This window comes from Camelus dromedarius, chromosome X (genome assembly GCF_036321535.1).
Source record: "Camelus dromedarius isolate mCamDro1 chromosome X, mCamDro1.pat, whole genome shotgun sequence".
NCBI lineage: Eukaryota > Metazoa > Chordata > Mammalia > Artiodactyla > Camelidae > Camelus > Camelus dromedarius.
This window is the reverse complement of record NC_087472.1, coordinates 89,590,126-89,603,377: the sequence shown is the minus strand read 5'-3', so window position 1 is coordinate 89,603,377 and position 13,252 is coordinate 89,590,126. Positions and strand designations below refer to the sequence as shown.

The following is a 13,252-nucleotide window of genomic DNA, read 5'->3' as shown; positions in this document are numbered from 1 at the left end:
TAAGCTACCAGTCTAGGGACCACACTTTGGGAACCACTGATACTATCTGGATAAATTCTTTGAGGGTCATCACAGGAGTTGAGGTCAAAGTGGCAAGTTCTGGTGAAAGAGCACTGTGAACAGAGTGCTCCCCAAAGTACTCCCTCCCTGCCATTTGAACCCGCAGACCATGGAGGGTGTCCTAACTCCACAGTACTCCTATAGCCTCTGCACACCAAACTCTCTTGGATCATCAAGTTTCCTTCCCTGTCAAATGCTACGAATTCTTACAGCAACAGTACTCTTTCCCCAGGAACATGTTTCTTGCATATTTGGGTCTTCCCATGATAGCTTCCGTGGTTCTACAAGTCTTAGAATTCATCTCAGTTTCTTCCCTCCTTTTCTTTTTATTCTTTGGAATAAAACTCAGTTTTGATGATAGAAAAATAGTAGAACTACATGATTTGGATAAAACAACAGATTCAGAGGAAATGAAATACTTGACTCCTCATCTCCCACCTCAGATGAAAAGTAGGAGAAAATCCCATGGGTTATTAGTGGTAATATTTCAAAACAAATTACACTGATTGTAAATAAAAGAGAGTTTTAGCACACTGTATCTATACCTAGGTATGTAGTAGGAACTGGTAACAGATGGCACCTGTTTTGGGTCTGAGATTGTGACATATTTTAATGAACATTAAATTCTTACTCACTGCCTGAGTCAGCAGGGGAATTTTACCTCAAATTCTAGACCAGCTGTCAGGTTTTGTTAATTGGCTTAAACTATCAAACGGTAAGACTTATACAAAACATATTTCCACTTTGTTCACAAGTAAGGTGACATAATTTGAATTTTAATCATATTGGAAAATTATTGAGACTTTGCTAAGAGACCATTTTCATGGCCGTGAAGCTGGTAAAGTCTTTTACTCACAAAAATGTCAACACAAGTGGCAGATGACTGTTCGAAAGAACAATTTTCATTTGCAGTTATTTTTGTCAAGGAATCAAATTGTACGAGGAGTTCTGAAACAGCTTAAAAGTCTTGGACGTGAGTCTGGATAGCTTGGTGCTCATTTTAACTCTGCTACTAATGTTCTGTGATACTTTATACAGGCCCCGTATTTTCTCCTGGGCCTCAGTTTCCTTTCTGAAATAACCTTGTCTCTCTCCTCCTCTTCATGCCTAATGCTACTCAGTTCAGTTTCTCTAATTGGCTTCCTTCTTCACTACCATAAGTCTTACTACCAAAGAATATTCCAAAAATGCAAATATCATTGACATCAAATTCCCAATGGCTCCCTATTAGTTGCAGAACAGTTACAAATGTATCACTGATATTTTTGCACTGTTTGATATGTATATAGATTACTTTTCTGAAATCTGTCTTCAGTAGCCCCATTATTCAAGAAAACACATATTCTTGGAGGAATGATTTCTTATGAATAATAAGCTAGCTTGTAATAACAAGTAATACATACGTGAATCTATTTTAAATTTAAAGCCTAAATAAAATTAGTAACTCTGGGGCAAAAAGTATATGATACAAATAAATATTTGGTAAAATGGTACAAATTTAACTTGGGAAATTTATTTAGAGTTAGTGTTAAATGAATGATTTAATTATTATGATATATAATACATAATATCAATATAGATATAAACAGATTAATTTAGTAAAGTTATGAAACATTATTTACAATAGACCTTTGTTTTATATTAGAGTTAACATCAAGCTAGCATTTATTAGAATTGATCAAAAATCAAAAAGAAATCCAAATTCTGCAATATTTTATCTAAAAAATCAAGTTCTTAATATTAGATTGACCTCTCCCTTACTGGAAAATTAAAAAATTCACAGCAGAAGACAAGCTTTGGAGATCTTTTTTTTAATTCTGTAAGGTTCAACTCAAACTGAAGTATCTCAGTGAAGCCTTCCCTGTTGTCCTCTTACTGCCAAAGTTCATTAATTTCTCAAAACACACAAGCACTATAATCAATGCCATTGGGTTTACTTTAATTTTTTTTCTTATTTTTCAAACTAGGGTAGAAGCCCCTCATATATAAGGAAAATCATCTCTCCTACTTCTCTTATATTTTTCAGAGAATCTACTTAAGTTTATTTCAGACTTATTAGACTTATTAAACTTAAGTTGACTTTAGAACTATACTGTTTAGAACTTTGTGGAACATTCACATGTACTTCTTAGTGTTACTTTTTAATTTTAACAGAAATGTTATTCCAGGTTTGCTATACTTTTTCAAAGAGTACAATTCTGTTTGAAAAGAAAAAAGTTGAAAATTCACCTATATATTGTGGAGTTAATGTTTACATTCCTCGTAAATTTATATGTTGAAAGCCTAACCTTCCAATGTGATGATATTAGGAGGCAGAGCTTTGGGGAGGTACTTAGGCTTAGATGAGGTCATGAGAGTCGAGCCCTCATGCTGGGATTAATGCCCTTATAAAAAGAGGAAGTGACACCAGAGCTAGTCAGGCAAGAATACAGCTAAATGGTGCTGCCTGGAAGCCAGGATGAGAGTCCCTCACCAAAAACCAAATCTTCTAACACCTTGCTGTTGTGCTTCACAGCTTCCAGAACTGTAAGAAACAAATATCTACTGTTTAAACCATCAGTCTATGATATTTTGTTACAGTAACCTGAGAAAAGACAGGAACTGGGACCAAGATGTGGTGCGCTGCTGTACCAAATACCGAAAACTGCAGAACCAGATCTGGAATGGGTAATGTCTAGAAGCTGGTAGAGTTCTGAGGTGCATGCTAGAAAAAGCCAAGAATGCCATGAAGATAATCCTAAAGGCAATTCTGGTGAGGACTCAGAAAGAAATCAGGAGAGCTCGAAAGAAAGTTTCCATCCTTTAATCCTGAATGGAATGTTGGTATAAATCTGGATGGTAAACACCATTCTGATGAGCTCTCAAATGGAAATAAGAAACATATTGGACAAGGAAGGCAAGATGATCCTTGTTATAAAGTGGCAAAGAACCTGACTGAATTGTGTTCATGGTTTAGTATTTTGTGGAAGGTAGAACTTGTAAGTGATGAAATTGGATATTTAACTAAGAAATTCCATGTCTTTAGGAGACATTTAAGCAAAGTGTGGAAGGAACAGCATGGTTCCTTCTGACTGTTTATGGTAAAATGCAAGAAAAGAGAAATTAATTGAATAAGGAATTGTTAAGCAAAAAGGTACCAGAACTTATGGATCTGGAAAATTCTCAGCCTATTCATATTGCAAAAAATGAAAAAGAATGTTCAGAAAAGAACACTAAGGGTGTGATTGACCCACCCTTTGATAAGGAGAGGTGTGTGGTGTGGGTGTGAACTAGAGACTTAAACAGCCATCTCATCAGAAGTCAAGAACAGAGATGGGATTATACCAGCAGAAACTGCCAGCTGGGACTAAGGGAAACAGAGAAAACGGGATGGATTAAAAGAAGGCTGTGAACATGTGCTGTTCTTCAAGAAAAAGGAAGAATGATGCAGGTGATTCAGAGATCATCAGGGCTGCCACTCCCAGGAGGCAGGGCTACTTCCTCCTGGGTTTCAAAGGGTGGGGCTACCTCTCAGGTTTGGAGAGGGAGGCAGTTTGCCCCCACCCAGTGCCTCAGGAGCAGCCTCAGAGTCCCATGGGTAGGGCTGATGCAGAGAGCCACGTGGGTGGTGTCCTGTGAAGCTGAAGAGGCCAGGCCACCTTATGGAATCTTGGGGGTGATGCTGCTACTCTAGTGGTCCTGGAGGGCAAAACATCAATCCAAAGAGGATTTTTCTTGAGCCATAAGATCTAATGGAATTGTTCTTGCTATGTTCTAGACTTATTTGGGACCTGTCACCTCTTCCTTCTTTCTTATTTCTCCCTTTTGGAATGGGAATGTCTATCCTGTGCCCATCACATCACTGTATTTTGGAAGCACATAACATGTCTGGTTTCAGAGGTTCACAATTGGAGAGGTCTGCCTCAGGATGAGTTATGCCTGGAGTCTTATTCATATCTGATTTAGATGATGGTGAGGCTTTGGACTTCACAATGGAGAGTTGATGCTGGAACCAGTTAAGGGTTTGGGGGCCCTTTGGAGAGAATGAATGTATTTTGCATGTAAGAGAGACATGAATTTTGGAAGTCCAGGGGTGCCATGATATCGACTGAATATGTGTCCCTAAGAAAGTTATATGTTGAAACCTTACTCCCCACCAACATGATGGTATTAGGAGGTAGGGTCTTAGAAAGATACATAGGTTTAGATGAGGTCATGAGGACAGAGCCTCCATGATGAGCTTCATCATCTTCTAAGAAGAAAAAGAGACATGAAATTTTCTCTTTTCACCATGTGAGGATAGAGCAAGAAGATTCTATGAACCAAGAAGAGGGTCATCACCAAGAACTAAATCTGCTAGCACCTTGTTCGTGGACTTCCCAGCCTCCAGAATTACAGGAAACAAATGCCTGTTGTTTACCCTACCCAGTCTATGATATTTTGTAATAGCAGCCCCAGCTCACCAAGACACTATAGCTTTCCCTATTACAATTAAGAAAAGTAACAATATGATATAATCAAATGGACGATGATCTAAGTAAGAACAATGAACATTTGCTTTAAGATTTGAAGGCCTATAAATACCAAATAATGATGTTAGTATAAACTACTGAGTTTTTTTTAAGACTGTTGAAAGCTAAGAAATACATACAGTCAGTTTTTGAAGACTTGATAACATTTCACTTTGATCCTTAAAGCCAGTTCTGTGAATCTTGTTCAATGCATCTTCTTTTTCTGAAAGCCATGTACTAAAAAGGCACTGGAAGAAATCAAATAATTGCAAAAAAAGAAAATAAATAATTATTAAAGTACATCATAATTTTTTTTGTTTATCCATTTAACATCTCTCTATATCTTTCACTGATACAGTCTCTCCAACGTGACTCACCTGTTCTTCAGTAAAACGTTGCCATTTCAGAAGGATGTCTTGTAAAAGAACCCAGCGATCTTCAGTCCACCTACAGATGTTTGCCCACCGATCTCCCAGTACCTGAGGAAGAGAAAACCCAACACAACATCAGCAAACAATTTATTGTTAACTGAATTTTATTAAAAATGAAATGAATGATTTGTAAAAGTATATAATTTTGAGTCTCCTATGTGTACTGGAAGTTGTAAAGAACACCCTTACTGCTTCTGCTTAGAATTAGATAAGCATCGCGCCTTTCATTTGTCTTTAGATTATTTCACTCATTCTTTCACCTTACGGTAAAAAGCAAAGATACTTCCAAGAAGTCTGAGGCAGTTACCATACAACTATTTGAAATGTCTCTATAGTAAATGTAAGATAGAGAAGGCATATAGAATGAAAGACAATTTTTTTCATTGATAATATGTAAAATATATATCTTTTTTAGTCTGAAAATACATCCCAAAAGAATAAAAGTCTGACTAATAAACAGAATACCTAAAAAGACTCTCATTTGAAAACAATCTCGTATAATTAGAATTGCATAATGCCCTGATTGTAGAAGAAAATTAGTAGTGACAAAATCATATCCACATGTGAATTTTTTAGTTATCTGGATAATTATTACAAAGTATTTGAATTCACTATATCTCTAAGCTATTCCAGTGAGAAAATTGTAAAGTTTCCTGAGTAACAGTTGTCCTATCTTTAGCATGTCACTAATATCTACATGCACACACTATTTTTAATATGTAACATAAACCAATGTTCTTAGATGAAAAATATACATTGCAAAGATTTCCGTGTAAAGAGCATGTCTTAAGGAAAAAATCTTATTTATTTCAACTCCGTGATGCACTTCAGAGCATAAAATTTCAACTTTCTTGACTTTCTTATAAATAATACAATAATTTTCCCATAGATTTTGGATCTCTAAAGCTAGAAGTATTTCAGAATATGGACATGTTTTATTTTATATAGAACTATTTAGACTAAAAAAGTTCACAACTCATATTTTTCACTAATATACTCAGTGTCTAAGATAACCCTGACCATAATTTCTATCTTACTTGATGCTACACTTTTAGGTTGACCCACCTATAAAATATTGATACATGATTCAAACAACACATATGTAATTAGCATCATGGCAAAATCCACCCATTCCTAGGTGATTTGAAGACCTGACCTAATTTTTAAACATTTGTTTAATCTACCGTCTTGTCGAAAAGGGAGCCCCAGGCATGGGTAAGGAGTAGGCAATAAACATTTTACTACAGCATTAAAATGATCATGGACTCATATACAGCTCAATCACAAGTGAGTTTTCAGTTTTTCTTCAGAAATGTCAATAAAAATGCTATTGCTTTCAGCATAATGTAACTGATTTTTTGTGTGGTTTTTTTTTTTTTTAGTTTCATTCTCTATTCTACTCCTTTTAAATTATGTTAGTTTATGACAGAAGCCATAGCACTGAAAAGGTGAAGCAATATACCCACAGGAAATGTGCTAACATAACTGAATGGATTCAATATCAGCCATTTAATTATTACAACCAAACATTTGAGATTTTAAAAATATATATATATTAGAATTTCTTTTAGTGAACTTCCTAGTCACCATGTCAGAATGCATCAGGTAAAATGGAATGTAACATATCTGTTAATGGATTAGTCGTGAAAAAATTAGCTTCAAACAGAAAAATCTTATCCCTTAGCCATAAACTACACCATCTGCCTGATTTTTACAATGCAGATATGAAAGGTCAAATTGTGGGATGTTTACTGCAAGTCTCCAACCCCAGTGGAGATGGGCGTCAAGGAGGTAAGAGATAAACTCAAACTGTAGCACCGTCATACATGAAAGAAAGTGAACTGAGATTTCTAAATAAATATACCATCTTCTCTCTAGTGCTGCAAGGCACATGAATGTAGTTCCACTAAAGTAGCATATTAGATTTGTAATATCACAGGTGGACATTTATAATTTATTCATTTTAGTAGGACAGCCTATAAAACAATCTAAAGAAAGGCCTCTATACTAGATTGCTTAAGATTAAATTAATAGAAATTCCAAAATATATTGTGATATACTTCACATTATAGTTTTTTTCACTATATGAATGAGTTGTAAAAAAAAAAGTAATTAAAAAAAAAGTAATAACAAATACTCTTTTAGGTAATTAGTCAACCCAGTTAAAACTATTTTAAGAATATTATTTCTACTTGAAGTTGCCAGGGGGGAGGGAGTTGGGAAGGGACAGACTGGGAGTTTGAGATTTGTAGAAACTGACAGGCATATGTAGAATAGATAAACACGATTATACTGTATAGCACAGGGATATATACACAAGATCTTGTGGTGGCTCACAGCGAAAAAGAATGCGACAATGAATATATATATGTTCACGTATAACTGAAAAGTTGTGCTCCACGCTAGTAATTGATACAACATTGCAAACTGACTATAACTCAATAAAAATGTTATAAAAAAGAATATTATTTCTATGAACAGATGAGTGAATAAAGAAGATATGGGATATATATCTATCTACATATAGATATATGCACACACGCACACTGTGGAATACTAGTCAGCCATAAAAAGAATGAAATTTTGCCATTTGCAACAACATGGATAGACTTCAAGAGTATTATGGTAAGTGAAATAAGTCAAACAGAGAAAGACATACTGCATGATATTACTTATATGGGGAATCTGAAAAATACAACAAATTACTGACTATAACAAAAAAGAAGCAGACACAGATATAAAGAGCAAACTAGTAGTTACCAGTGAAGAGAGGGAAGCGGGGAGAGGCAATATTGGGCTAGGGGCTTAAAAAGTACAAATGATTATGTATAAAATAAGCTACAAGGATGTATTGTACAACACAGGAAATATAGCCAATATTTTATAATAACTATAAATGGAGTATAACCTTTAAAAATTGTGACTCATTATATTGCACACTTTTAACTTACACAGTATTGTACATCAAATCTACTTCAATAAAAAAGAAAGGAAATCAAGAATTTTATTAAGTTTCCTTTGTATTCAAATAGTCAGATAACTTTGATAATTCACTGAAGCAGATTTATAATTCAGCCAATATTTAATTTAACTTACAGTTAATGATAGGCTCTAATTCATTCATTCACCAATCATTTATTTAAACAACAGTATTTATTGAACATATACTATGTGTCAAAAATTAACAGAATAAAGATGTTATGGGCTGAATTGTGTCTGCCTAAAATTCCTGTGTTGAAGCCCTACCACCTCTACCCAACAACGTAACTGTATTAGGAGATAAGGCCTCTAAATAGTACTTTTAAGTTAAAATGAGGCACTTAGGGTGGGCTCTAATCCAACTCAACAGGTGTGCTTATAAGAGGAAACCTGGGATGTGTGGGCACAGAGGAGAGACCATGTGAGGACACAAGACCGCAGCTGTCTGCAAGCCAAGGAGAGAGGCCTCAGAAGAAATCAAACCTGCCAATACCTTGATCTTGGACTTCTAGGCTCCAGAACTATGGGAAAATACTATTTCTGTTGTTTAGGATGCCTAATCTTTGGCATTTTGTCATGGCAGCCCTAACAAACTACACGACATATTTAAGAGAGGCTGATTCTATGGCATTACAAAATGTGTCACAAAACTGAAGTTGTTACAAGTAAAAATGTACATATTATAGTGAGGAAAATTAAAGAATACATTTCAATTACTAGTGTAAAATTAATTTAAATTGTTAAAATAGGCAGAGTTCTAATAATTTATTGCAATAACTTCCCAAATACAAATATGCTATCACTTTGTGATTTTGTGTTTTATGTTGGGAAGATAAAATACCTAGAGCCAAACAATTTGGCTTCAAGTCTTACATCAGTCAACTGCTTAGATTACCAATATGTGTATGTCTTTTCAAATTACAAAAAAACATTTTAAATCCATAATTTTTTTATTGAAGTATAGTCCATTTATAATGTTGTGTCAATTTCTGGTGTACAGCACATTGCTTCAGTCATACATGAATATACATATACTCATATTCATATTCTTTTTCACCATAAGCTACTACAAGATATTGAATATAGTTCCCTGTGGTATACAGTAGAAACTTATTTATCTATTTTATGTATTCCAGTCAGTATCAGCAAATTTCAAACTCCCAATTTATCCCTTCCCACTCCCTTCCCCCCTGGTAACTATAAGTTTGTTTTCTATGTCTGTGAGTCTGTTTCTGTTTTATATGTAAGTTCATTTGTCTTTTTTTTTTTAGAGCCCACATATGAGTGATATCATATTTTTCTTTCTCCTTCTATCATAATTTCTTTTAATAATACTAGCAATCCTCTGAAGGGTCGGTAATATTACCTCCCCCTGTCCAATGAAATCAAGTGACTTTTTCAAGAAATTTATGGCTAAATAATTTACTGTCTCTCAAAGAAAATAATCATACCAACCACTTAAAGATTGTTTCAAATATTAAACAAGATTATATACGGAAAAGCAGCTTTAATTTGAACTGAGTTATATATGTGTTGGTGGTTATTTACATTTTGCTTGATCACAGTATATGTATACTAAATCTTCTAAGAAACACCAAGGGTGAACTATTTGCCTCTACTCACTCTAGAAAAGTACTTATGAAATCTTTACAAATAGACATTTAGAATTCCAGTATTCTTCTTTAAAGATTTCCAACACAAGAGAGCATGCATACCCTTTAGTAACATATTCCACTGCTTAAATCTATCTTACTCAGAAAACTCTCAATGAACTGAATCTAAGTCACCTCTGTTACAACGCATGCATGGTGTTTTTACTGATCTCAGTGAAATCAGATAAGTGAATTAGAAATAGCTTGCTCGTATGCTGCACATATCCGCCCACAGGTAGATTTTTGCAATGCTATATGCACAAATATAAACAGATGTACACAGTACTTGAATTTATACATTTATCTGTTTATCGCTTAAAAATAGTGGTCCTAATTTGAATTACAAAGGATGGAGCTAAGCAATTGTTAGATTATCAGTCAGCCTTTATAATCACTCAAAGATGCTGGTTCCTATCACTGCCTGAATGGATGTGACCACATTGTTAGACAAGTATAAGAGATTGCATCAAATGGAATTGACCAGAAGCTAATTAAAAAAAATCACTACATTAGGATTAGAAAACTCTTTTCTAGAGAAGAAAAATCAGTGTTTCTCTGAGTATATGACTCTTTTGAGCTTTTAGGAATAATGCATATTTTTGTAAAGCTAGGTAAACATTACATACATAAATGAAAAATGAATTATAACATCTTACGGAGTGGTAAGAAGAAACTGATTTTTATTGATGTCCTCATTTTGTCTCAGCAGTAAGAAAAGCTAAAGGTCAGTTCATTTACTCTAACACATTTTCATGGGCTAAATCACAACTCCATTATCATCTAGGCTCAGATCTGCAATGGGGAGGATTTTTCCCTCCCATTTAATTCACATCTTGGATTGTTATACACGCCAAGGACATTTCTCATCTGAATTCTTTTGTTTGGTTGAGTTGGTTTTTCAAAGCCAAAGTGAAAAATGGCTATCAAAAGAACATTTGGATAAAGGTAAGTGAGGAAAATTTGACAAGCCTGGGAGGTAAAACTTAAGTACCTTGACCCTTGGATTTATTGAAGCCAGTGAGAGCTAAACTGTGCCCAGCAAGATTGGCATTAAGAGATAAAGTGTCCCCCAGAGTATGTCCAGTAAGGAAGAAACAATTATGTGCCATGGACCACACAATTCAGCAGTAACTTTGATTTATAAGAGAAGGAGGCAGCAAGCAACCCATCTCCTTTTATTGCAGTTTCAGACCCTGGAATCTAGTCCTCAGCTAAATGAATTTTATGTGCAATGAGCCTTCTGAAAAATAATTTGTTTCTTGATTTTTCTTTCTTACTTTATAAACAACCATACAGTTGAAAAGGATAAGCAACTTCATCTTACCGATGGTGAAATGGAAATAACATCAAATAACTTATTGAAAGAAATACAGCATCCATTATGAGGGTAGAAATGGGGCAGAGTATTACTGACTAATGTTCAGCCAAGTCTATGATTCTCTTCTCAGTTTTACTTTTTTTTTTTTTTACAAACTGTTAACTGAAGCAGTATCCTATAAAATGGCATGTCTTATATCTTATATCTGCACTGCCTAACATATGGTCCAGGGTAGAAAAACATGTTCTGATGTATTAGGAAACATTTATTGGAGGTTTCTCTGAAAATATCATTCTTACTTCTGTTTAAATGATCCTGTAATAACTCCTGAATGAACTCAAGGAATTCTATCACTTCTAACTATGCAGTTTACAGATGAGGAAACTGACATTCAGATGGGTTAAATAACTTGTATGAGACCACAGAGGCCATAGGACTCAGGATCTGGGATTTGACCTCAGATCCATCTGGCAACAAGCCCTGCTCTTTCATGCCATTCACTTAGTATAGCATTTAACATTAAAAAAAAAAAAAGGCCTGGTGATTTGTGCTAGATAACCTACAGTGAGATGTACACATGCTGAATCCTTTTTGAGCCTTTTCATATTTAATTTTAGTAGAAATTTAATTAAACTAAATATGTTATCTAATCTATTTGACAAGAATTTGAAGCCTATTGTTATAATTTGATCTAAAAACATTCCTGACATTTTAACTCCATATTTGTTTAAAATATAGTTTAAAAATGAAAAAAAAAATACTTAACACTTCAAGACCAAAAACATGTGCTCTTTGCAAAGACTTCTTTTGAAAAGGTAAATATGACTGATTTGTTAACAAAATTCTGTCTTGGTGATTATGCTAAAAGTGTAGTGAGATTTTTAACTTCAAGAAGCATGTTCTCCTGTGCTGTGACAGTCAGTTCCATATATTATTTATTTTTATGCATCTATGAAGTGCTAGTGAATAAATCTGGAAGGGCCCCCATTGTTGTTGCCATTATTATTTGCGGGTTATTATTTTATGTTTTGTGGCAGCTTAATAAACTCTGTACTCTCCAACTCCCACCAGTCTATTCAGTTGGGGTACCAGAAAACAAAGAGCGGGAGTCCTAAGAACATTCCAACGTGACAATGTTCTTTCCAGTCGACATCACATTCCCAGGCATCCCTCGGTAGCTTGAGGTTTCACTGACCCTTACTGTTTTATGCCTCTGAATCTCTGAACTTCTTGAGGGGAGCCCCTTACCCTTGTACTTAATGTCTTGCAGAGCAATACATGCATTTCAAGTAGTATATGACTGTCTCAAAACTGAATACCATCACTGTAGTTATCAACACAGGGTTTTTCTCCCAAGTAGTATTCTCGAAAACTTTTTCCCCCTTGTTCATCTTCATTAAATATCTGCCTGTCAGTCATTTATGGTAACAACAGGGCTATTTGTGGTGACCTTGAAGACCCATAGGAGGGAAGAATCACATGTGAATTCCTGTACCTTTTATCTCAAATTCTTTACCTTTAATACTTAAAATGGGTGTTACCCACAGAGCAGAATCTCCGAAACTACTAACCTTCTACACGCCGCTAGGGTTAAAGTACGGATTGCCTGAATTTTTGTCCCAGCTGGACTGTGGCCTAACTTGGTTAATCTGTCAGGAAACTCTTAATCTCACCAATGTTTAGCTTTCCCACCAGATATACGGATATATTAGTACCTGCCTCATACCCTCCTAGCCAGGTCACTGCTAGGGTCAGATAGATCAACAAATGTGAAACTGCTCTGAAAACTGGGATGGATTATTCAGATGCTTGTGAGTGGTAAGGATTTAGAACTTAGTTGATGGAAAATCAGCCTTTGTTTCCAAATGTGATAAATCTAGAGCATAATAGATTTTTAATCCAGAATACAGTAAATCATTTCAGCATGACACTAAAATTACTCGGTTTTCATAATTTACCTATAGTCTAATAAGGATTATGCTTTGTAAAGGAGTTGAAAATCTTTTACTTTTACATTTTTAAGCCAGGAGCACGCTCCATTACATGTCTTATTTACAATTAAGTGAGTGGAAAACATATCCCTCTGTGTTCCATTCTAATCCTTGGAATTGGAATGCTCAATTTATTAGAAATCACACATTCTAATGTATGTGTGTGTGTGAGGGTGTGTGTGTGTGTATATGTAACATAAAATGCACAAAATAATCCAGGTGTAAGAGGATGGAGAGTGATGGGGACTGAAGCTAAATGGAGAGCTCCTGCTAAAGTGGGCAGAGCTATTCAATTCCTTCTGAGGTTAGTATGCAATAAAATAGGCCTAGG

General features: G+C 35.0%; 1 protein-coding gene and 1 long non-coding RNA gene across 10 annotated transcripts in view; one reads left to right on the top strand and one right to left on the bottom strand.

Annotated features, from left to right (window-relative positions):
* Positions 1-4,971, top strand: part of LOC135320282 (uncharacterized) — a 100,243-nt gene extending 95,272 nt beyond the window's left edge. The window contains exon 5 of the long non-coding RNA XR_010379534.1: positions 4,909-4,971. This is a non-coding gene — a long non-coding RNA (uncharacterized LOC135320282). The remainder of the gene's footprint in view (positions 1-4,908) is intronic.
* The window catches only part of DMD (dystrophin), a 1,947,932-nt gene that overhangs the window by 1,266,026 nt on the left and 668,654 nt on the right, over positions 1-13,252 (bottom strand). For all 9 annotated transcript variants that reach the window (XM_064483309.1, XM_031445593.2, XM_064483311.1 and 6 more), the window contains 2 exons: positions 4,928-5,029; positions 4,691-4,798 (listed from right to left, as the gene is read on the bottom strand). In XM_064483309.1, coding sequence (XP_064339379.1) covers positions 4,691-4,798; positions 4,928-5,029 — 210 coding nt within the window. The remainder of the gene's footprint in view (positions 1-4,690; positions 4,799-4,927; positions 5,030-13,252) is intronic.